The sequence below is a fragment of the Hemitrygon akajei genome, chromosome 11, assembly GCF_048418815.1.
Source record: "Hemitrygon akajei chromosome 11, sHemAka1.3, whole genome shotgun sequence".
NCBI classification, from domain to species: domain Eukaryota; kingdom Metazoa; phylum Chordata; class Chondrichthyes; order Myliobatiformes; family Dasyatidae; genus Hemitrygon; species Hemitrygon akajei.
The window spans coordinates 68,645,257-68,671,253 of NC_133134.1; the positions used below are offsets into that span (position 1 = coordinate 68,645,257).

The 25,997-nt window shown below is 42.5% G+C and overlaps 1 protein-coding gene across 2 annotated transcripts in view; it reads left to right on the forward strand.

The window, feature by feature from the left end:
* Window positions 1-1,825: 1,825 nt before the first annotated feature.
* Window positions 1,826-25,997, forward strand: part of usp22 (ubiquitin specific peptidase 22) — a 218,655-nt gene continuing 194,483 nt past the window's right edge. Inside the window, exon 1 of one of the 2 annotated variants that reach the window (XM_073061028.1) lies at window positions 1,826-2,290. In XM_073061028.1, coding sequence (XP_072917129.1) covers window positions 2,171-2,290 — 120 coding nt within the window. In that variant the 5' untranslated portion in view covers window positions 1,826-2,170. The remainder of the gene's footprint in view (window positions 2,291-25,997) is intronic. The other variant, XM_073061027.1, reaches the window with a different exon arrangement.

Consider the following 25,997-nt stretch of genomic DNA (forward strand, 5'->3'; position numbering starts at 1 on the left):
TGAAAGGGAAATTGCTGGGAGTGTGGGGAGAATAGAAGTGGGATTAATGTCAAATTACTGTAAATGAGTAATTGATAGGCAGTTCAGATCCTGTGGCCAAGGATCCCACTTCCATGCTATATCTCCCTGTACCTCTGTGTCAATCCGAAAACAATCCTTTACATGACATCTCAACATCTGCCTTTTAAATTGCACATACTTTATATTAAGTTCCCTGTGTTTACTCCAGTCACTGCAAACTCAAATCTTTCAAACATATTTCTGCCTGTGTTGGTTTTGTCTGTTCTGATCACGCCTGAAGAATGATGAGGTTCATTACACGTGCTAATAGAACACGCTCACTGGTTATGGTTTGGTACCTTACTTCCCTTTGATTTTTAAATGGTATTATTTTTGCTTCCCGGTAAAATACCAGGACCATTTTAGTATCTAGGAAACTTTGGAAGATCAGCACTAATGCGCCCACGGATTTAAAACTGCATCAGTGGGACCCATGTGACAAAAGATGAGAGTGGGTGAGGCCTGCAGATTACCCGCTGAGGAAAATAAATGGATTCCTGTTCTTATATAGCCAGTTGCTAATCCAAAGCCCTGCCAGGGTAAAATATCCTATAACCCAATGCCACAGCCAACTTCTACCTCACAACCTTAAATAGAGCTCACTACATCATTCTGTCATTAGTTCTCATGAATGCTTGTGCTATATAAATACTTGTTGTTAGCCAACTCATTACAGCCTATCAGTAAATGTGTTTTCTTTTTGTCCTTTCAATTTGTCTTTGTAATGATATACAAAATACTTCACACCTCAGTCTCACAAGATCCTTGATTTCTCTTCCTTCTTTAATGGAGGCAGGAACATTTATTTTTATGGCCTCAATTATTTCATTATAGCTACATGGTGATATTATTCCCACACAAGGTGGATGATTTCACCATCAACTACACAGTGACCACATTGCTATGAAGTGTGACAAAAGCCAGTGGGTGAAGGCTACCAATTTACTCCTCTGAAGAAAAAATTTGATTTCTGTTTTGTCCAGCCGGATGCTAATTCAAAACCCTGCCAGGATAAAATATCCTATAAACCAATACCACTGCCAACATTTATCTCACAACCCTTAAACTGCATCATTTTGTCATTAATACTCATCAGCGCGTGTTCTGCATAAAATATGTGTTGTTAGTTATGGCAAGAGGCAGCATTAACCTCTTTAAAGCATACTGTGGATGGGTAATAAGCGCTCGATTTGGCCGACAGAAGATGGATGGATAGATGAAAAATAAACAAAGTATTAGCCTCACACGAGGATTAGCCTTTTCTCTTTCAATTACCCACTTCCTAAGCTGCCTGAAACATCAACCCAGAACCTAGGGCAGCGAAGATAACGTAACGGGATTCTTTCAAAACAGTGGTGTGTGTGTATAGATCCACGGACACTGGCCTAAAACCTCACTTCGCACGGCATCCACGACAGCTAACAAAAATGAAGGCAAAAGAGAATGAAAATGATAGGTGCTGATTGCCTATTCCATGTTCAGAATTCTTCTAGCTAAGGACAGGTGAAAACCAAGCAGGTACTCCCAAAACTCTGAAGCAGTAACAGGCGACCTACTACCGCCTCACCATTTACAGGAAACGCTTACAACAGGAAACGGAAGCATGGCATGCAAATTCAAATACAGCACCTCCCAATGATGGACATGCAACCAACCAATCGGAGGAGAAACTGGATGAAAAGGAAAGCAAATTGTCCAATCAAGACAGAAAGCTAGGAGGTAATTCCGGCGGCACTGCGAGTTTGTTCTCCACCTCCTGAAAAACGAAGCTTACCTGGACCGACAGCTGACGGATGGGTTGGTGACCAATCAGAGCTGCAATTGGGCCAAGGGGAGTTGGCACTGAGCCAATGAGAATAGAAGGAGTGGGCGTATTTTCCGGCAGTGCGGCTGGTCTGCTCCCCTCCCCCCCGTGCCGCTATCGCCTGACGACCATCATCCTTTGCCGACGCTATGGGCTTTTTCTTCATATAAATAATCGGAGCCGCGACGGCGGCGGGCGGTACTTTGGGGGGGTAGAAAACGGGTTGGCGAAGGAGGTGGCAGTGCGGGGATAGATTGTGGCCCGAGGTTGCGTGGTGGCGGCAGTGCTTGTGGTGCGGCTCCTGTCATGAGTCCGGCCGGGTGCTCCCATGTGAACAGTTTTAAGGCGGACAATTGGAAGCAGAGCCTGCGAGTGATTTACCAGTGCTTTGTGTGGAGCGGGACTGCGGAGAGCAGGAAGAGGAAGGTAAATGCTGCGCCTGGCTGGGCCGGGCCGGGCCGGGTAGGGCTGGGTCTGAGGGCTTCTGTACGTTGAGAACAGTTTCTCTGCCCCTCACTATCCTGGTGAGTGATGCAAAGGGAGGCTTCTGCACCGGTACAAGAGTAGCTACTTACAGCGACGGATGCTGGCGGAGCCTTACCTGGTATCGGGACAAATAGAGATACCGTGGAAGCTCGGGGATCGATAGGCTATTGGGCAAATATATAGTGAGGCCCTTTTGATTGGCACAGCAGTGGCCAGGTATATTAGAGAGAACTCCGTTCTGACACGGCGCTGGGCAGATGTGCGGTATATCTCCCAAGCTGAAGTCCAGTGGTAATATTTGGTGCCTCTCCCCGGCAAACTGATGCATGGTGTTACAAGGGGAGGGAAATGGGTGGAGTCTGTCACTTGATAATAATCGGCCGATGCTGGTGGAGCTCTTCGTGTGCAGTAAGTGACAGATGTAGAGGGGATGTTTCCTTCGTTCATTCAGGGATAGGTACGGTGGGCGCCCCTCACTGGTGGAATAATAGGCCTAGAAGCCTGATGTTTTGTGTAAAACGCCTGAACTTTAAAATTAAATTGTGAAAGATGATACATGCGCGGAGAAAATGGTAAATGTGACCACTTTTAAAGTGAAATGTGACAGGGTTATTTATTAGCAAAAAGTGAAGTTGGGATTGCTGTCATGAAACATTCTCTTTTACAGGGGAGTTAATAATGTCTGGAACGGTTGGATGTTATTCAAGAGTAGTTTCCATGGAAGGGTAATTTTCGTGGGATGCATGACTTCCCTTCTATGCAATTTATGACTGACATTTTTTATGCAACCAGTAAGGCAAATGATATAATTTGTGGTTATTAGCTTTGAGCCATTAATATTTGGTGGGCTTTTTTTTGCCTAAACCTCCACACCCAGGAAAATTAGCATTAGCTAATATTGGAAAATATTCACACAGAATAACGTGTTAATGATACTTGTTTAGCAGTGTCTGTGCATCCCTGACAAGACAAAGGAAGCTGACTGGCTAATTGGAGAAGTTTGGAATGTGAGCTTTGACAGTTTTAGAATTTTGCAAACTTTCTACTCAGGTGAGGTAGATCCAGGATATTTGTCCCATTGGGATCAGTGTATGATGGTGCAGCGGTATAATTTGGAATGTAATGGGGAAGGGGTAGATCTGAGAGGGGTGGCTTTGGGGATATATAATTTTTAAAAATTGTAATTGCACCTGAAATTTTGTGTACATTTTTTTTACATTTCTGCATAACTGCTGTTCTAATAACAAAGGTAAAGGAGAGCTGTGTTTATTAACGTAGGAAGGCTTATTTCAAGGAAAACAGTTTGTTGTACAATTTATTGAGAGATGCAGTGCGGAATAGGCCTGTTTGGCCCCTTGAGCTGTGCTGCCAGTGACCCTGATTTAATCCCAGCCTAATCATGGGGTATTTTAAAATTGCTCACTAACCTATGTCTTTGGACTGTGGGAGGAGACTGGAGCACCCGGAGGAAACCCATGCATTCCACAGAGGACACAGGCCTTGAACTCCGATGCCCCGAACTGTAATAACATCATGCTAACCCCGAGGCCACTGTGATGCTATTGGGGTGTATTTGGAAGGAACTTTTGCATGCTTGGTATATAGGTTATTTTCAATAGTATATGCCAGGAAGTTGAAATGTGATCTCTATTGACCTATTGCATTCTTAGAATAGGGGAAAAACAAGTCTTGGGATTGTGCCAATAAATGATATAATTGCAAGCCCTTTTAGTAGTGTATAAGTTCTGTAATTTGATGTTAAACTGCGCAAAAGAATTTCTAATTCAAATATGGTTTGCAGAGCATCACCATCCCTCTCCTCACCTACAATGTATAATAAGCCTTTTTATCTTTGAATACTCTAACACATCCTTTATGGAAGTAGGTCTCTTCAGAGAATGCTTTGTACTTTCCTGCATAGTTCACAAATAAATGCCTCTTTTACATAATGTTGTAATTCCTTTCTATCTCTTGTATTAATTGTACATTTTGCTCGTGATCTGTGTGTATCTATTTAAGAAGAAACTCTTGTTTTGAGGCGATTTAACGTCTACGAATTGGGAGGAAATCAAGGTAACATTGCGGGTATAAGTAACTGAGATCAAGGGAGGCTTGAGGAAATGTAGGAAAGAAATTGGAGATTTGAGAAAAGGTCAAATTGGCAAATAAGATCAAGGAGAATCCCCAGACATTCCAAGTTTAGCAGGAAGGTGGTCAGGGAAAGAGCACTTCTTCTTGATCAGAGGGCTGACCGGGAGCATCTTGGTAATTAGAAGATTTTGGATGGCTTTGGACATTTAGGTGATGAATTCCTAGGGCTGGATGTGATCTTTCAGGTTGTTATATGATGCAAGTGAGGAGGTGGCCAGGGCACTGGCAGATAGTTGCATCTTTAATAGCTATTGCCGAGGTACAGATGTTTGGAGAATAACTAGTCCTTTAAAGAGGGCAGCAAAGATCAGTCAGATAACTGTACTGGTAGCAAAACTATTGCAAAAGATCCAGGGAATTGGATTTGGAATGGTAAGGGGTCAATCATAGAGCAGGGCTTTGTCCGTGTCTGTGAGTCCTGCCTCTCTAATTTGCTTGAGTTTTTGTTTGAAGAGGTCAGAGAAGGTTTAAGAAGGGATACTAAATGAGTCAGGTGCTTATGTAAGGAAGCCATTGGGAATGAACCTAATGTGGGCAAATGGAATTGGTGTAGATGGGCAAAAATGTTGGCAGGGCTGATGTGAGCTAAATGTCCAGTTTTTATACTGCCGGATTCTGTAGTATAATCTCACCAGACTAAGTTTTCTAATTGTCCCAACAAATCTGTCACATCCAATTGACCTGTGATGATTTTTTTTGGATAATGGAAAGTAGTTGGCTATTTGCAAGTAGTAGGTCTGTGTACTTATTTAATGTGAGACTAAGTTGAAGCAAGTCTTTTGTTGGGGAAAGGTGTACTTTTAATTATTCCATCAGAACATTAAATGACTTAAAATTTGAATCTTCTGTCATTACTATTTAATAACTGTCAAATTTTGTCACTGCTTTGTCTGAGAGAAGCAGTTTCGGGCATCACTTCTAGATGTTTGAAGTAATGTCAAGTAAGGGGCTTTTGTTATATTCTTACAATTCTAGTCTCAGAAGTTTTACCAAGGCTTTGTATTCCATTTGTTTAGTCATCCAGTGTGTTCCTTCTGTTTGTTACAGTGTATCTATTTGTAAAAACATACAATGTAATGACTTTATACTAGAAACCTGATCTTGCAGTAACAATATGTAGAAAGCCAGCTCTTATAGCTGGGTGGTGAAATCTCTTTAATGAGTTTTGGTTGACTCAGCAGACTTGTGTAGATTCCAATTTTACAAAGTGCTCCTCATTTGGCATTGGTGTGGTATGGGACAAAGACATTCTAGTGGGGGTTCCTTTAATTTGGTAAATATTGTGTGTGTATAGTATATGCACATTTTCATAAGATTTTTCCTTTTTAAAAAAAACACGATTCCTCAGCAGTTGATCCTCCTGGCTTTAGTTTCCATTGAAAGTGGGAAATATGCATTTTTTCACTAATGACATTTAAATTACACTTGAAGGAATTGTAATTTTTGATACAAAGTACAGTGCAGATCCTGTGCTCAAATCAACACGTACAAACAAACTGGGGGAACTCAGCAGGTTGGGCAGCATTTGTGGAAACGAGCAGTCAACGTTTCGGGCTGAGACCCTTCAGCAGGACTCAAGCCCGAAACGTCAACTGTTCGTTTCCACAGATGCTTCTCAACCTGCTGAGTTCCTCCAGCTTGTTTGTACGTGTTGTAATTTTTGAGACTGTTTCAAAATTTTCCGCTTGTGTTGGAATCTTTGGTGTCAATTGCTATTTGCAAATTGGCATGTCTTTCTTCATTTAATCCAATTTTTACACAATGGTTGACAAAAGTGGTTGAAATTTTGTAAGCAGTTTTGTGACCCAACCAGAGTCATCCTGACTTTTCAACCTTCTGGAAAGTGCTTATTCCCTGCTCCCAATTCTCCTTGGTTTTGAGCCACCTTTTGGAATCACTTGAGTGCTGTTGGGTAGAAAGTTCCTGAACTTGGATTTGGTGGATAGGAGCAGTGTTACATTTGCTAGCAAGGAGAGTATAATTTTGAGGAGCTTGAGGAGGTTGTGTTGGTGCTCCCACATAACTGCTCATAAATAAAGTACTGAATTATTCTGGGGTCAGAATCCTTGGTGTTCCTTGTATTGACCTGGCCAGCAGGCTACCATCCAGTGGATGTGCATGGGAAATTTCTCCTTTTGAAGTACATGTACCCAGTCTCCTATGGGTGAGTTGATGGTGTGGAGAGCAATGTAGAGCAGAACAAGTTTGAGAATTTTTCTTTGAAGATTCTATTGACTGAGAATTGTTTCAGTATAAATGTACTCATTCAGATTTGTGCTGACAAATCAATCACTTGATTATGAGCTTCAGTTGTGATGTTAAATGAATAAAATAGCCTCAGAACCATCTGAGAGATACTGGCATGGAGCAATCTGATTGTAGCATTTAGATCTGACCACTTCTGTAGTGATATTTAGCATTTGTAGCTTGCTGTATCTAGCTAACTGAACAGGATTTTCTTTATTTCAGATTTCCAGCATCTGGAAATATTCTTAAGTGAAAGATTAAGGAGTTGACAATTGATGAAAGTCAGTCAAGATGCCACAGTAGTATAGTGGTTAGAGGTGTTCCGGAGTCCAGAGTTCAATTCCAGTGCCATTCTGTAAAGTCTCCCTGTGGAATGTGTAGGTTTTCTCCAGGTCCTTAGGTTTCCTCCTACAGGTTGAAGATGTACTGGGTAGGTTAATAGGTCATTGTAAATTGTCCCATGACTAGGCTCGGGTTTTTGGGGTTTGTTAGAGTCACTTGGCTGGGATGGCCTACTTCGTGTTGCATCACAAAATGTAAGACTGCAGTGCGCAAAGTTTCTTTATTATGGAGGATAATGCTAAATATTAAATAAACATCAAAAGTCTACTTTTCTTATTTGTGAAGTTCATCGACTATTGCCGTGTTGTGGCTACTTTAGTAAAAGACCAAAAATAGACTCAATTGAGATATTACAGTCATGCAGCTTGGATTGGGAAAGCTCTTGCATAGACCTTTTTGTGTAAAAATAAAAATAACATGACTAATGTAATTGAATTGTAGATCAGCTATTTCTGTAGTCCATTTCATAGTGGTTGGGGAGGGGCTGAAGAGCTGTTAAATAAGGAGTTTCCAACCTGGGTTCCATGGACCCCTTGATTAATGGTAGGAGCCCATGGCATAGAAAAAGTTGGGAACCCCTGTATTGAATGAATTCCACTTTTAGGCAGCTCTATTACCTACATCACATATGCATCTTAAGTTGCACAAAGGTTTTCTGCTGTTCCACAGCTTTTATTCCTGTCCCACTCAGGATTTTTTTTGAAAACAGATGTCTTCAAATCCTTCCTAATTGCTTAAAGCAATTCTCTTTAGTTATTGATCTCTGTGAAGGGAAGTAACATAGAAAACATATAAAACAGGCCCCTCGGCCCACAATACAGTGCCAAACATGTACGTACTTTAGAAATTACCTAGGGTTACCCATAGTCCTCTACTTTTCCAAGCTCAATGTACCTATCCAAGAGTCTCTTAAAAGACTCTATCGTATCCGCCTCCACCACCATCGCTGGCAGCCCATTCCACGCACTCACCATTCTCTGCATAAAAAAAATTACTCCTGACACCCCTTCTGTATTTCCAAGCACTTTAAAACTGTGCCCTCTCATGTTAGCCATTTCAGCCCTGGGGAAAAGCCTCTGACTATCCACAGTATCAATGCCGCTCATCGTCTTATACACCTCTATCAGATCACCTGTCATCCTCTGTCACTCCAAGGAGAAAAGGCCAAGTTCACTCAAACTATTCTCGTAAGGCATGCTCCCCAATCCAGGCAACATCCTTGTAAATCTCCTCTACATCCTTTCTATACTTTCCATATCCTAGTGGGGTCTGACCAGGGTCCTATACAGCTGTAACATTAACTCTCAGCTCTTGAACTCAGTCCCACGGTTGATGAAGGCCAATGCACTATATGCCTTCTTAAACGTAGCAGCTTTGAGTGTCCTATGGACACTTAATATATTAAGTAACTTTTCTTTACACAAAGCTGCTAGTAATAAGATAAATCATAAGCCATAGTTTTCTTACCTTGTTGTTCTCTTGGATGCTGGTGAACATCAGTATCCCGGGTTGAGGTGTTCGATGTTGCGGTTTTTGCCGAGCTTGGCCACCAGTCTGCAGATGCTTCCGGTCAAGGAGACGTCCCTAGTGCCTTCCTCCAGGAGTGCCCACATCCACATAGCCCCCCCACCTCCATTCGCTTGCCCCTGTCCTGACTAGCCACCTCCCCACCTGTCCCTTGAACTCCACCAGCTTGCACTTCCCTGGCTCCTCTAGGTTCACAAGTGGCGTCCACCCTGACATGTTTGTCATGGAGTTATTAGAAGGGTATCAGAATCAGGTTTACTATCACCGGCATGTGTTGTGAAATCCATAAACTCTCAACTCGTTTACAGGAACACCAACTGACAGTCCGGAGACACGATCCACTGTCGCAGAACACGAGGACCGAGAATCACACCACTTTAACTGGGGCATCACAGGCTCTGGCGAAGGCAAGCAGAAAGCAGGAACACAAATTTTTAGAAGCATGTTTCTACTTCCTTCTCATTTGATCTAGATCTGACATAATTCTAGACACATCTCATCTTGGTCTCCTCTGTTCCAACACATTTCCAGGCTTGGCAATCTCCTCATCAGACAAATGTGATGGTATTGGTAGTTGGTGGAGAGTTTGTGATATTTTTATTATTAGAACTATACATGTTATGGAAATCCTAACCTTGCAGATGTTGAAATATAAAATAAAAACAATGCTGGAAATGCTCAGGCAGCTTCTGTGGAAAGAAACAAGTTAAATCTTCATATTATCAGTAGGAAAAAAATTAGATTTAAGCTGTTGTGTGTGATGGGGCTGTTCCATATGAAGCCCAATTATTATTTTGTGCTTAAAATACAAAGGCTGAATGATCATGTTTTGCCTTTTCCAATGAAGGAAAGTAAATTGTAGAATTGTAGAGCACTAACAGCACAGTAACAGGCTCTTCATATCATCCAGTCTGTTCTGACTTGTTCTTCTGCCTAGTCTCATTTGCCTGGACCAGAGCCCTCTTATACTCTTCTCATTCATGCAGGTACCCAAACTTAAATGCTGCATTTGAACCTGCACCCAGCACCTCAGCCGGCGGCTCACGCCATACTTTCACTGAGTGTACAACCTGGCTGTTGTCCTTTTCCTTGTTGCTGCTGCACCTCTGCAATGAGCTTTTGACTTGTGGAATTCATTTACTTGAAAGTAGGAAATATTTCAACCTTCATCACTTCCACCACAGAATAAATAAGACCTCAACATCAGTTGAAGCTGCCTTGTGCTGATGTGTATTTGAAAGATCAAGCACCAAGTTATCATGACTTGTTTACTGACACAAGACTATTGGCATTGCATATAATGTCTGCAATCAAATCAACCTACCTGTGCTTTCTGTTCAATCCTTCTCCAGCAGTAAGGTTCTAATGAGGAAAATGTGGATGTCATTGAAATCTCACTCAGTTTCTTTAAAATGTCTTGCTAATGATTATACTTGTTCCTTATCACCTGATTGATCTTACTTTTTTATTTATTGAGAAACAATATGGAGTAGGCCCTTCAAGCCACTCCACCCAGCAATACCCCAATTTAATTTTGCCTAATCATGGGACAATTTACAGTGTCCAATTAACCTGCCAACAGGTGCGTCTTTGGAATGTGGGAGGAAACCGGAGCACCTGGAGGAAACCCATGCAGTCAGGGGAGAACATACAATCTCCTTACAGGCAGTGGCGGGAATTGACCCTGGGTTGCTGGCACTATAAAGCGTTGTGCTAACTACTACGCTACCATGTGCTTAACCTTTCTGCTTGTGGGATTGGTCTTGCACTTGCTTTTCCTCCCTTAGCTCTGTTTTTTTAAAAAAAGAAGCATACACTAAACTAACAAGTGCATAATTAGGCCAAATAGTCATTAAGTCTTTTAAGAGGAGATCTAGATTAGTAAAGAGAAGTGCTGGGAGGTGGGTGGGTGGAGGTTAAGGGCTCCGAGGAGAACAGGATTTTAAAAAATGGCCACGAATGAATAGCAGACTTGATGTGCTAATTGGCCTAATTCTGCTCTTGTATCTTATGGAGTCTGCTTTACCATCGAATCATGACTTTTTTCTAAACTCATTCTCTTACCTTCTGCACCTTAGCGATCAGGAACAAATCAACCTCTGCCTTAAGTATACCCGGTGACTGCCTCTAGGGTAATCTGTGGCAATGAATTCCACAGATTCACAATGATCTGGCTGAAGAAATTCCTTCTCATCTCAGTTTTAAAGGAGCATCCCTTTATTCTAATACTCTGTGCTTGGATCAGACTATTCTCCTCCCACCCACCATCCATCTGAAGGCCTAAGGACATCAAACACTTTTTCACCTTAGTTCTGGGGAAGGATTAAGGATTGCTGATCAAAATGTTGACTTGTTTCTCTTAGCACAGCTCCTGGTTGACCAGTTGAGTTCATCTTGCATTTTTGTTTTTGACATAAATCCATTGACTTGTTAAATGAACCTATTGATAAGTATTGGCAACTTCACACACTGTTGTCACAAGTGTTAGAGATCAATTTTTACTTGCTTTGGACAAATTTCATCTGCAGATCATCAGTCTATCAAAACCAATGCTTTATTTGAAGCTCCATTACAGTAAGTGTACCTGTTGTGCAGAAGAAGTGATTCGAGGATGTTCTCAGTATCTTAAGCATTGCATCTCCTTTGTCTCATGAGATTCCCTTACCCATCACTATACAATGAAGAAGAATTTCGGATAGCATTGCGAACCTTATTCATTTTTCAGCAACACAAAGAAGCTCGGTGCAACTGACAAATTACCTACTGGCCTCTCACTTGTGGCAGAAGTTGAGTAACCTCCTCACACACATCAAAATTCACAGACTTGAAGTGAAAGCAAGTCATCTTTGACTGCAAAGGACTGTCAAGAAGAGGTGTCTTGGTTCTTGACTCCCTTTGTATTGGGAATGGTTTTTCCATGCCCTACACTACCCTAGATGGATTTTTGATGTCTCCTACCACATCTGCTCATAATCTCTCTTGTTTGAGCAAGAGTAACCTTAGTGTATCCACAGAACTAATTCATTACTAGAATCCTTTTGGCAAATCTCTTCCACACATTGTCAGTCCCGAAGTGTAGTACCTAGAATCAGACGTATCATTCCACATGTGGCCAAGGCAGTGAAAGTCTTATGACTTCTTTGGCATTGTATTCCTGGACATCATTTTAACAGCTCAGTATTCTATATACTATTAACTGCTTCTTCAACCTGCCCTACAATTTATGTTGAAGTTGTACTCCTAGATCTCTTTGCTCTGTGTTCCTTTTTGAAATGTCCTCCTTGCCAAGCAGTTGTGTTCATTTTCATGCTGTGATTTGCCCATTCTATCAACTAGTCAATTTCTGTCTATCCACACATCTGCAAATTAGTAGATTGTACCTCTTAGACAAGATGTAATTGACATGAAACTATTAAATTGGCAAAACATTGGGTTTCAGTCATTCAGTGGTAGGTACTATCATAAAGGACAAAGTGTGCATTCTTGAGCATGTAGAATCAGTCCCATTGCAAGCTACCATTGTGAAAAAAACAGCAGTGGTTTGATAATTGACTTGGGAAAATTGTAAGTGATTTGACCTGATGAAAGTCAATATTGCCAGTTTAACAGCTAAAATGAAAGAGCTAATTTGGATAGCATTAAAGTGCATGAGGAAATGGATGGTGCTGACTATGGTGCAGTAAGCAAGCTCTCTGATTCTTTGGGTCTTAATTAGGGAGGGGTGGCTATTGTGCTGAACAAGTGTTTAATGTGGTAGAGACTAGATTATGTTGGAGGTGTATACTTGAATTTACTTTTAATGCAAGAGAGGAAAAGGCTGCTCCAGACCATAAAGCAGTAAGAGAGACTGGCCATGTTGCTCGGTGCATTTGCAATTACAAAGAAAACACAGCAGGGCCTCTTTAGAAGTTCGTTAAAATTCAGCATGCCATCTAAAACCTTGATAAATTTCTATAGATATATGGTGGAGACTATATTGACTAGCTGCATCACAGCCAGCTATGGAAACACCAATGCCCTTGAATCAAATATCCTACAGAAAGTAGTGGATACAGCCCAGTCCATCACGGGTAAAGCCCTCCTCATCATTAACCATATCTAAATGGAGTGTTGTCACAGGAAAGCAGCATTGATCATCAAGGCCGCCCACCACCCAGGTCATGCTCTCTTCTTTCTGGTGCCATCTGGAAGAAGGTACAGGAGCCTTATTATCCACACCACCTTATTCAAGGAAAGTTATTACCCCTCATCCATCAGTGTCTTGAGCCAGAGGGGATAACCATTTAACTTCACTTGCTCCATCATTGAAATGTTCCCACAACCTATGGACTTTCAAGGGCTCCATTTCATGTTCTCTAGTTATTGCTTATTTATTATTATTTCTTTCTCTTTGTATTTGCGTAGTTTATCTTTTGCACTCTGAACACACAAGTTGTGTGGTCTTTCATTGAGTATTATTGATTTATTGAGAATGCCTATAAGAAAATGAATCTCAGGGTTGCACGCGCGTGTGAACCCCCCCCCGGGCTTGTAAGGCTTCTCTTCCAAATATCTGGAAGTCTGTCAGAATTCCTTGGGTGACATTGGCACTTCTTGAGGACTAGTTTAAGAACTTTTATTTCTGAGATGGAGTGCTTCAAAGAATTTGCCATTCATGATTTCATTGGTTCTTGTTAATACCCTCAGCATTGGGCATTTTGAATGATTTTCATCCCACTTTCAAGGTTGTATAATTGCCAATGAACTAATTTGTTTGTTCTCCAGCCAATGGGTCAAAGCTTATTTGTATGTTAAGGCATTCTACATCCATAAGGCTATTTCAACAGAAGGCAAGCAATATCTATGATAGTGCAAAATACTGCAGCTGAGGTGGAACAAAAATAGTGGATGGAAGAAATTTTGTCAGTTTTGTTCATGATTTCTGAGATGATGGGCATGAAGAAGAAAGTAATTTTTGACTGCTCTTGGTGATCAGCTTGAGATTAATGAGGGTGCATGTAACAATTGCAATTTCCCAGTCTTTGGATACCACCCCAGTATCTATAGGTGCTTGAAAGAATGTAACCAGCACTGCTGCAGTTTCCTCCCTTTACTGACTTTGGATGCTGGCATCTCTTACAGTACCACCTCAATCATTTTGTGGCCCATTCAGAAATTTTGCTTAGATTCCTCAACATTTTTAAAAGATTGCACTTGAGGATGGTAGCGGTTAGCACATCATTTTTTTAATAAAAGTTAGCTTAAACAGTCCAAAAGGAGGAGGAAATCACTTCTCAGGCTATAGTTCGACTCATGAGAGCCTAATGGCCAAGGGTAAGAATGACCTCATAGTGCAGCACAGTGCAGGATGAGCAACACAGTGGTCTTGGTCTATCACTAAAAGTGCTCCTCTGTTCAGCCAAGGTAGCATGCAGAGGGTGAGAAACATTGTCCAGGATTGCCAGGATTTTCCATAGGGTCCTTTGTTCTACCACAACCTCAGTTTGTCCAGTTTGACATATAAGAGCCAGCCTTTTTAATCAGTTTATTGAGCCTGTTGGCATCACCCATGTTGATGCCATTGCCCCAGCACACCACTGCATAGAAGATTGTATTGGCAACAACAGACTGGTAGAACATGTGAATGAGAGACCTGCATACTTCAAAGGACCTCAGTCTCCTCAGGAAGTAAAGCTGACTCTGGGCTTTCTCATACCGTCTCTGTATTGATGTTCCACTCAAGTCCGTAATCCAGGTGCACCCCCAGGTACTTGTAGGTCCTCACCACATCCATGCCCTCGCCATCAATGGTAACAGGGAGCAGTGCAGGCTTAGTCTTCCTAAAGGCCATCACCATCTCCTTTGTCTTACTGATGTTGAGCTGCAGACGATTCAGCTTGCCTTCACCAGGGCCCTGTATTTATCCTCCTGTCCTCAATTGTAGAGCAACGTTGTGGGATCTTTGGACTTGGACCCCAAGATCCCTCTGTCACCCCACATTTTAAGAATTCTGCTATTAACCTTGTAGTCTGCTTTCAAGTTTGATCTTTTCAAGCTTGTAGTGCATCTGTCACTCTGCCCAACTTTGCAGCCTGCCTTTGCATCCTTCTACACTACCCCAACACCAGCAACTTTGTGTCTGTAAATTTACTAACCCACCCTTCAGCTTCCTCATCTAAGTTGATTATAAAAATTACTAAGAGCAGATCCTGGTGTTGCTGACCATCTACTCCTACACTCTGCCTTCTATTGGAAAGCCAATTTTTTTTTAATCCATGCAGTCCATTTTCCAAAGATCCTATGCCTAATGATTTTCTGGATGAGCCTACTATAGGGAACCTTGTCAACAACTTAAGGTAGAAATGCACCACATTCACTGCTTTAATCAATTTGTTTTTCACCTTGGAAACATCTCTCAGGCTCATAATTTTCCTCTCCTGTGGGTCACCTAGCTACCTGCAACCTAGGTGCAGCTGCCTCCCTGTAAGTCCTCTATCAGCCCCTCAGCCTCCTGCATGATCTAGGGTTCGTGTAGCTCTAGCTCCACTTTATTAATGTAGTCTGCAAGTATACATATGTAGCTGGTTGCACTTGCAGTTGTAAAACGTGAGGCCTCCCTGACTTCCCACCATCTGCAGGAGAAGCATTCAACTGCTCTGGTTGCCATTCCCACTGCTCTAACCGTGAAATTTTAAAAAGTGCTTAACAAAACCTCACCTTAGTCCCTGCTCACTTACTCCATCACTTCATGCTGATGCTTCTTGAGCCCATTTCCTACACACATTTTTTAAAAGCATAATATTTGCACTAAAATGGCAATTTGTTTTCCATGAAATGCATCTCTCCCATTTCCTGCACACCTGCCTTCACCCCATCCTCCCGCCCCCCCACTTGGGATAGGGTTCCCCTTGTCCTCACCTACCACCCCACCAGCCTCCAGGTCCAACGTATAATTCTCCGTAACTTTCGCCACCTCCAACGGGATCCCAGCTACCAAGCACATCTTTCCCTCCCCCCCCCCTTCTGCTTTCCGCAAGGATCGCTCCCTACGCGACTTCCTTGTCCACTCGTTTCCCCCCCCCCCCCCCCCCCCCCAAATCCCTTCCCACCGATCTCCCTCCTGGCACTTATCCTTGTAAGCGGAACAAGTGCTACACCTGCCCTTACACTTCCTCCCTCACCACCATTTAGGGCCCCAGACAGTCCTTCCAGGTGAGGCAACACTTCACCTGTGAGTCGGCTGGTGTGGTATACTGCGTCCGGTGCTCCCGGTGTGGCCTTTTATATATTAGTGAGACCCGACGCAGACTGGGAGGCCATTTCGCTGAACACCTACGCTCGGTCTGCCAGAGAAAGCAGGATCTCCCAGTGGCCACACATCTTAATTCCACATCCCATTCCCATTCTGATATGTCTATCCATAGCCTTCTCTACTGTCAAGATGAAGCCACACTCGGGTTGGAGGAACAGCACCTTATATACCGTCTGGGTAGCCTCCAACCTGATGGCATGAACATTGACTTCTCTAACTTCCGTTAATACCCCTCCTCCCCGTCTTACCCCATCCCTGACATATTCACCCTGCCTGTTCTCCATCTCCCTCAGGTGCCTCCCGTCCCATGATCCTTTCCCTTCTCCAGCTTTGTATCACTTTCGCCAATCACCTTTCCAGCTCTTAGCTTCATCCCACCTCCTCTGGTCTTCTCCTATCATTTTGCATTTCCCCCTCCCCCCACTACTTTCAAATCTCTTACTATCTTTCCTTTCAGTTAGTCCTGACGAAGGGTCTCGGCCCGAAATGTCGACAGTGCTTCTCCTTATAGATGCTGCCTGGCCTGCTGTGTTCCACCAGCATTTTGTGTGTGTTGTTTGAATTTCCAACATCTGCAGATTTCCTCGTGTTTGTTTTCCATGATTTTGAATGTGTTTTTTCTGGCAATAACACTCTCCATAGAACCCTGGACCCAATGGACATAATTTCTGTGTCAGAACCCATCTCTCAATGACGGCAGTGATGAAATTCACTACTTATGCATCAGCACAATCTCTTAAAAGACCAAGACTTGGACTTCCGGTAAGATGGCGATCGCTTAGCTGCTCCGAACTTTTGTTCCGTTACTGTCGCTACCTTTGCACTAAATGTCTCCATTTTATAAAGCTTAGTTAGGAATTATTTCGGTATCTCTTACTTGCCTGTGAATATATCTAACCTACAATGTCTAGCAAGAGTTCTAAATCCGGGAGAAAAGTAACTACGACCTCGTCGGACGTGACGATGGAGGCGCTTGAAAATCTCCAAGACGAAATCTTAAAGCAAATTAAAACTGCTTTCAAACAGTTAGAAGAGAAACTGGATCGGATCAACGATAAAGTGGACAAACATGCTGAACACTTATCTCGCATCGATTCGACTTCTGAAGCTTTAGAAAGTCGGGTTCGATACTTGGAGACTCTGTTCCAGCTTAGAGGAAAAATCTAATAAACTTCTTTCCAAAATGGTGGATCTCGAAAATCGCAGCAGACGCTGCAATATCAGAATTCTGGGACTACCAGAGGCAACTGAGAAGGGGTCAACCGTGAAGTTTTTCGCCGAGTTTCTCTGTGAGATATTCGGGAAGGATCTGCTTCCAAACCCGCCCGAGCTGGAACGGGCACACAGAGTCTATGTCTCTCCCGGAATTCTGGGATCCCGTCCACAACCAGTAATCTTGTGTTTCCATCAATACCAGGTAAAACACAGTCTGATTGTGGAGGCATGTCGCAGAGGCTCTTTTTCTTTCCAGGATACAACCATTTGCTTTGTGGAAGATTTTGCACCCCAGACCTTAAAGATGCGCGCTGAGTATAAAGGCGTAATGAAAGTGCTTTTTGATCGTGGTTTCAAACCTTCCTTTCGTAATCTTGCTGACCTAAGAATCAAGTTTAATACCGGGGAATTCAAGTGGTTCAAATCAGCGAGGGAAGCTGAAGAGTTTGTGGCAAGTCTTCCGGCTATCCAGTCATCTTCGGAATCTGATCGGACCTCCTAAAATGGTGGATAAGTACTCCTCGTAGTAAAATTACTTTTTCTGGACTCGGAATTCACTTGAATCACTCAGACACTATTCACTGAAACTCTAAAGGCTGTTGACAATCTCTCCCGGGATTTGGTGTGTGTGTAATCTATTTTTACCTCTGTATAACTTTACCTGCAGAGTTCTACAACTAAATCTAACTTGTTTTGGAGGTTTGAAGTCTTTAGTGAAGGCCTCCCTGTTTGTCGGTTCACAGTTCAACTGCTGATTTATTTTTCCTCTGTTTTAAATACTTATTTATTTTATCTTTTTCTTTTCTTCATCCCCTTTTTTTTCCATTCTCTGAATGTTTTTTTCTCCCTTCTCGGTAAACGGTTGATAAATACTCGTCTTGAATTTATAATTCTCCCCTTCCTCTTTTTTTTCTTTTTCCTTCTTACCTTTTTTTTTCCCTTTCTCTTACTTTATTCTTCTATAATATTTCGCGGGTAGGTTAGGTTTGGTTTTCTTCCGATTCGCTCTGTAGTAAGTTGTATATCTCGGCAGAAGGTGTTCTAATCTGTAGTTATGTTTTCTAGTGCATAAACTAGTTACTGTTTGTTATAGCATTTATACGGAACTGCTGTCAATGACACAGATCTGGAAGTTGTATTTGGGTTAATTTTTCTGGTAGAGCTAGCTACTTGTTGGTAGCCGTCTAGTTTTGGGTTGTGTGGGTGGGGTGGGTTTTCCAGTTCCAACATTTCTTTATTGTTTAGGACTCTCTATATTGTGTGGTGGTTGGTCTGGAATTGTTTTTTTTTCTTGTGTTGTGGGGTTTGGGGAGGACACTAAGCTCACTTGTCTTTAATTTAGGTGCTTTTTTGTTAAATTCTTTTCCTGTGTAGCATATTGTTATTGTATGCTTAACCTTGCTCTGTATTAATGCTCCTCATTGGGATTTGGGGTTTTTAATTTTGTAAAATGTTTTGAAAAACTAATAAAAAAATTAAAAAAAAAAAAAAAAGACCAAGACTTTAAACCTGTAATGAAGTTCATCTGGTCTGCTGCAATTCCATGAGACAGAGAATTAGGCCATTTGATCCATTGAGTCTCCACCATTTGATCATGGCTGATTTATTATTCTGAACCCCATTCTCCTGCCTTCTTCCTGTAACCGTTGACATGGTTACTGATCAGAAACCTATTAACCTTCACTTTAACTATACTGTATGCCTTGGCCTCCACAGCCATCTGTGGTAATGAATTCCACCCTCTGGTTAAAGAAATTCCTTCCCACCTCTGTTCTAAAGGGACGTCCTTGTTCTCTGAGGCTGTGCCTTCCGGTCCCAGTCTCTTCTGCTATTGGAAACCTCTCCATGTCCAGTCTGTTTAGGCCTTTAAATATTCAATAGATTTCATGAGATTCTCCCCCCAACCCCACCTCATTCTTCTAAACTCCAGCAAGTACAGGCTCAGAGCAATCAAACACTCCTCATTCCCTTTTCATTCCTGGGATCATTCCCATGAACTCCTTGACTCTCTCCAATGCCACCACATCCTTTCTTAGATAAGGAACCTAAAACTACGCACAATACTCCAAATGAAATCTGACCAATGCCTATAAAGCCTTGGCATTACTTCCTTGCTTTTATATTCTAGTCCGCTCAAAGAGTGCAAATCTTGCATTTGCTTTCCTTGCTACCGCCTCAATCTGCAAGTTAACCTTTAGGGAACCCTGTACTAGGTCTCCCAGATCCCTTTTGCCTTATTTCTGAATTAGCTCACTATTTAGAAAATGGTCTGTGCCTTTATTCCTAATACCAAGGTGTATTACCATACACTTCCCTGCATTTCCCAGTTCTCTGCTCATTCTTCGAATCTGTCAAGTCCTTCTGCAGACTGTTTCCTCAACACTGCCTGCCCTTCTACCTATCTTTGTATTATCTGCAAGCTTAGCCACACACCCATCAATTCAATCATTCAGATCAATGACATTTATGTGAAAAACAGTCACAAAAGCTTGGGGAACACACTGGTCACTGGCAGCCAGCCAGAAAATGCCCCTTTTATTCCCACTCTGTCGCCTGCCAGTCAGCCAATCATCTGTCCATGCTAATTTTTTCACCATAGGCTCTGATTTTTGTTTTAACTGTCTCATGCATGGTACCTTGTCAAAGGGCTTCTGAAGTTCCAATGAAACAACACCCACTGACTCTCCTTTGTCTGTCCTGCCAGTTATTTCCTCAAAGAATCCAACAGATTTGTCAGGCAAGATTTCCTCTGAAGGGAACCATGTTGACTAGGGTCTATTTTATCATGTTGTCTCCAAGTACCCCAAAATCTCATTGTTAATGAACTGTTGCCAACTACTGAAGTCAGGCTAACTGGTCTATAATTTTCTGTCCTTTGTCTCCCACCCTTGAAGAGTGGAGTGACACTTGCAATTTTCTAATGATTCTTGAAAGATCATTGCTAATGCCCCCATAATCTCTTCAGTTACCTCTTTAAGAACCCTGGGGTGTAGTCCATCTGATCCTGGTGACTTATCTACTCTCGTACCTTTCAGTTTCCCAAGCACCTTCTCCATTGTTATAGCAACCGCACTCAATTCTCCAACTGACACTCAAATTTCTCACATACTGCTGCTGTCTTCCACAGTGAAGACTGGTCATCTGCCATTTCTTTGTCTCCCATTCCTGAAGAGATATTGGATTGTGTGGAGGGAGAGAGAGTTCAAAAGTGAGTGGGGGCAGTTGGCATATTTTGTGCACTACATTTGCCGAGGAGATATTGGATTGTGAATAATTAGGCACTTGGCAAGATCCAATAGATATTTAAAAAAATTACTTTTCAGTTGAGTGGCCATTGTGTGATTGGGCCAGTGTTAGTGGGGAGTTGAAGCTTTGGTGAGGAGAGGCATAGGCTGTAGGTAGGTTTTCTTTTGTTATTTATTTTCTTTCTCATTCTGCATTTAGAGCAGTGGGGATGCCAGATAGGATAGTGGGATGTGGGAAGACTTGATGACTACACCCACAAGAAGTGCATCCAACAGCAGCTTCTAACAGACTGTGTTAAGGAGTGGGAGCTGAAACTGGATGAACTCCAGATCATTTGGGAGGCTGAGGGGTTGATAGACAGAACATGCAGGGAGGTAGTTACACAGGTGCAGGACATCGGTAACTGGGTGATGGGCAGGAGGGGGAAAGGGTATAGGCAGCCAGTCCTATTTGGGAGGTGGGTGGAATGATGTAACAGGAAAAAAGCCACAATGCTCAGGAAGATCATACAGCTTAATAAGCTAAGTAGATGATGCAAGAGGGAGAGCTTCAGATTTTTGGATGATTAGGCTTCCTTCCAGGAAAGGTGGGACCTGTACATAAGGGATGGCTTGCATCTGAACTAGAAGGGGACTAGTATCCTAGTAGGGAATGTTGTTAGTGCTGTACGGATGGGGGGGGGGGGGGGACGAGGGGTGGGGGGGTTAAACTTGAGCTATAGGGGGATGGGAACCAGAACGCCAGAACAGATAGTGGAGTGGTTGTGGAGAAAGATGTTAAGCCTACATAGAAAGTCAGGAATCAAAAGTTTGAGCATGGTGGGATTAATATTCTGAGTTGTGTACAGTCGGCCCTCCTTATCCGCAGGGGATTGGTTCCAGGACCCCCTGCAGATACCAAAATTCGCAGATGCTCAAGTCCCTTATTTAACATGTATTAGTGCAGTGGTCTTTAGGACCCAGCGGAACCCCAGACTTTATTTAACATGTGTGTTGTGGACATTAGGACCTGGAGACACAGGTCTGAATCCGCAGTGTTTCTGTTCACAAAAATATCACGATCGCAATTGAAAATAAGGTTGAAGTAATAAAGTGATTGGAAAGAGGTGAAACGCCATTGGTCATTGTAAAAACGTAAGGCTACAGTTGGTCAACGATCGGCACAATTTTAATGGAGAATGTAAAAGGCCCTGCCCCGATGAAAGCTACAATTATTACTAAGCAACACAGTGGTTTAATTATTGAAATACGTATGTTTCTTGTGTTTTATATGCATAGAAAGGTAAAATATGTACTATATACTAAGAAAAATGTTTGACTAACTGATGCTAAATAATACCGAATGTACCTGTTTGGACTTCAAATCCGACTTAAAGACTAACTCAGGAATGGAACTCATTCATAACCCGGGGACTGCCTGTACTTTTAAGTCATTTCTAGATTACTTATAATACCTAATACAATGTAAATGCTATGTAAATAGTTGTTATACTTTATTGTTTAGGGAATAATGACAAGAAAAAATAGTCTGTACATGCTCAAGCAACGAGTGCTGGAGAGAGAACTTCTGGGTTTTCCGGATACGCGATTGGTTGAATCTGTGCATGCAGAATCTGCGGATAAGGAGGGCTGACTGTATATTTCAATGCAAGGAGTGTTGTAGGAAAGGCAGGTGAGCTTAGGGCATGGATCAGCATGTGGAATTACGACATTGTGGTCATTAGTTGCAGAATATTGACCTGCAGCTCAATGTTCCATGGTTCTGTTGTTTTAGACATGATGGACTGGATGATAGATGTGATAAGGAAGTAGGGTGGCATTACTAGTTAGAGAAAATCTCACTGCTGTACTTGGACAGGACAGACTGGAGAAGCTATGAGTGAAACAGAAGAATAAGAAATGCATGTCCATGTTAATGGAATTATATTACAGACCACCCAATAGCTTGCAGGATCTAGAGGAGCGTATTTGTAGAAAGATTGCAGACTTTTGTGAGAAATGAGGTAGTGGTAGGTGATTTTAACTTTCCACATTGATTGGAACTCCTGTACTGTAAAAGGGCTTGATGAGAAAGAGTTTGTTCCTGAATCAGTAGGTAGAAGAGTGCAGTACTAGATGCCCTGTTAGGGAATAAGTCAGGGCAGGTGACAGATGAGTTGGGGAACACTAGATAATGATTATAATGCCATTAGTTTCAAGGTAATTATGGAAAAGAGAAGTCTGGTCCTCGGGTTGAGGTTCTAAATTGGTAAAAGGTCAATTTTGATGACATCGGAAAGGATCTGGCAAGTGTGGATTGGGGCAGCATTTTCTGAGGAAGGTGTACTTGGCAAGTGGGAGACCTTCAAAAGTGAAATTTCAAAGGTCCAATTTAATGTCAGAGAAATGTACACAATACACATCCTGAAATGCTTTTTCTTCGCAACCATCCATGAAAACAGAGGAAAAGTATGAACGACAGTTAAATGTTCGAACCCCAAGTCCCCCCACACCCCCAGCTCCCCCTCCCACATGTAAGTGGCAGCAAGCAACAACTCCCCCCCCCCCCCCCCCCACCAGCAAAAGAAAACATCGGCATCGCCACCGAGCACTGAAGCATGAGCAAAGACACAGACTTGCAGTTATCCCCAAAGACTTTGCGTTTCACCCAGTATTCGACATACCACAGGTTCTCTCTTTCTCTCTCCCTGATAAGGGAGAAAGAGGTATCTCCGTTTTCCCAGTGAGCAGAGAGACATAACAAACAACTTGCTGGTTTATGATATTAAGGGTCTGCCACATCGCTTTTTCGAGCTCTGTGCCCAAAAATCTGGGCACACAACTGCAGATATTCTGACTCCCCAGACGACACATGGGTCTCCTGTCATGACACCAACCTGCGATCCACCTGTTTCCAGAGCCCCGAGATCCTAGGCTTCCAGATCAGAGCCAGACTCTTAGGCCGAGCCCTTAGTGTGCTGAATAACAATGGCCAGTTATGAAACCCCGAGAATGAGCCCCATTCTGGCAAAGAACCATAGTCAGCATGTAACTCCAGGTCAGGGTCTTCAAAAGACCCCTGAAAGGGAAAAATAAACGTATTTAAGATGGAAATAGAGTTGTTTCCGAAGATATAAGCAAAGGAGTCGCCGTTCAGCACCATCACTCCGCTCTGCCTTTTGAGAGTATTTTAGATGTTTCTGTCAGAATAAGAGGATAACAGGTTTATGGAACCTTGTTTTTTGAGAGATATTGAGGCTCTGTTGAATTAAGTATAAAAAAAAGGTGCATGGAAGGTAAATGGGTAGGAACAAATGAGGTACTTACAGAATATAAGAAATGGGATAGAGGAAAGCACAAGGTTGCTGTAGCAGACAAGGTGAAGGATACCTTGAAAGATTTAAGAGTGAAAAGATAGCAAGGGACAAAATTAGTCCTCTGGAAGATCAGAGTGGTAATCTATGCCTGGAGCCAAAAGAGAGGGGGGAAGATCTTAAATGAATCTTTTGCATCTTTATTTACTCAGGAGATGGGTGCAAAGTAGCAGTGAGGTCATGAGCCCGGTAAGGAGTACAGAGTAGATGTTTGCTGTCTTGAGGCCAACTAGAGTGGATAAATCCTCAGGACCTGATGAGGATAGATAGATAGATAGATACTTTATTCATCCCCATGGGGAAATTCAACTTTTTTTCCAATGTCCCATACACTTGTTGTAGCAAAACTAATAACATACAATACTTAACTCAGTAAAAAATATGATATGCATCTAAATCACTATCTCAAAAAGCATTAATAATAGCTTTTAAAAAGTTCTTAAGTCCTGGCGGTAGAATTGTAAAGCCTAATGGCATTGGGGAGTATTGACCTCTTCATCCTGTCTGAGGAGCATTGCATCGACAGTAACCTGTCGCTGAAACTGCTTCTCTGTCTCTGGATGGTGCTATGTAGAGGATGTTCAGAGTTTTCCATAATTGACCGTAGCCTACTCAGCGCCCTTCGCTCAGCTACCGATGTTAAACTCTCCAGTACTTTGCCCACGACAGAGCCCGCCTTCCTTACCAGCTTATTAAGACGTGAGGCGTCCCTCTTCTTAATGCTTCCTCCCCAACACGCCACCACAAAGAAGAGGGCGCTCTCCACAACTGACCTATAGAACATCTTCAGCATCTCACTACAGACATTGAATGACGCCAACCTTCTAAGGAAGTACAGTCGACTCTGTGCCTTCCTGCACAAGGCATCTGTGTTGGCAGTCCAGTCTAGCTTCTCGTCTAACTGTACTCCCAGATACTTGTAGGTCTTAACCTGCTCCACACATTCTCCATTAATGATCACTGGCTCCATATGAGGCCTAGATCTCCTAAAGTCCACCACCATCTCCTTGGTCTTGGTGATATTGAGACGCAGGTAGTTTGAGTTGCACCATATCACAAAGTCCTGTATCAGTTTCCTATACTCCTCCTCCTGTCCATTCCTGACACACCCCACTATGGTGTTCCCTTGGATTCTGTGGCAGATTAGTGTAGAAATGGTAGGGGCTGTAGCAGAGGTATTTGAAATTAAATTAGCCAAGGGTTAGGTGCCAGAGGATTGAAGGATAGCTGATGTTCCATTGTTTAAGAAAGGCTTGAAGAATAAGCCAGGAAATTGTAGGCTGGTGAAGCTAACATCAGTAGTGGCAAAGTTATTGGAAAGCATTCTAAATGATTGGATATTTAATAATTTGGATAGACAAGGACTGATTCCCGATAGTCAATGTGGCCTTGTGCTACCAGGAAAATGGAAGGCAAGGTGGTGGATGTTGTTTACATGGACTTTAGGAGGTTGACAATGTCCTAAATGGGAGGTTAGTCAAGAAGATTCAGTCGCTTGGCATTCAAGATGAGTTAGTAAATTGGATTAGACACAGGCTACGTGGGAGAAGCCAGAGAGTAGTATTAGATGGTTGCTTCTTTGACTGGAGGCCTGTTGCTGGCGGTGAGCTGCAGGGATTGGTGCTGGATCCATTGTTTGTAATCTATATCACTGATCTAGATTGATGATGTGGTAAACTGGATCAGCAAATTTGTGGATTATACCAAGATTAGGATGTAGTGGCAGTGAGGAAGACTATCAAAGCTTGCAGTGGAATCTGGATCATTTGGGAAAAATAGGCTGAAAAATGACAGGTGGACTTTAATGCAAATATGTGATGTGCTGCTCTTTGGGAGGACCAACCAGCATACATCTTACACTGAGTGGTAAAACAGTGATCTGGGAATACTAATTTTTGTTATGTTGTATGCCCTCTTTTGTTTTTGTGTTTGGCTTCCTTTGTCAGCCACTGTTGCCTCATCCTCCCTTGCTGCTGCTTTGGGATGAATTGATCCTGTATTTCTGAATTATTCCCATAAATTTCAACCACTGCTGCTTTGCCTTCATTTATGCTAATATCCCCTTTTAATCAACTTTAGCCAGTTGCCTTTGTACAATGTAATACCTGTGCATCTGATTTTAGTTTCTGACTCTCAGAATTCACCCTGCAGTTTATCATATTGCTTCCTTTTTTACCTTTTACTCCTTCGTCTTGTCTGCTTCTATGATTCAGAGACAAAGTACTTGCTGCAGGCACCCTGTAGTCCTGGACAGAGGCCATCAACACTGCCTCCTT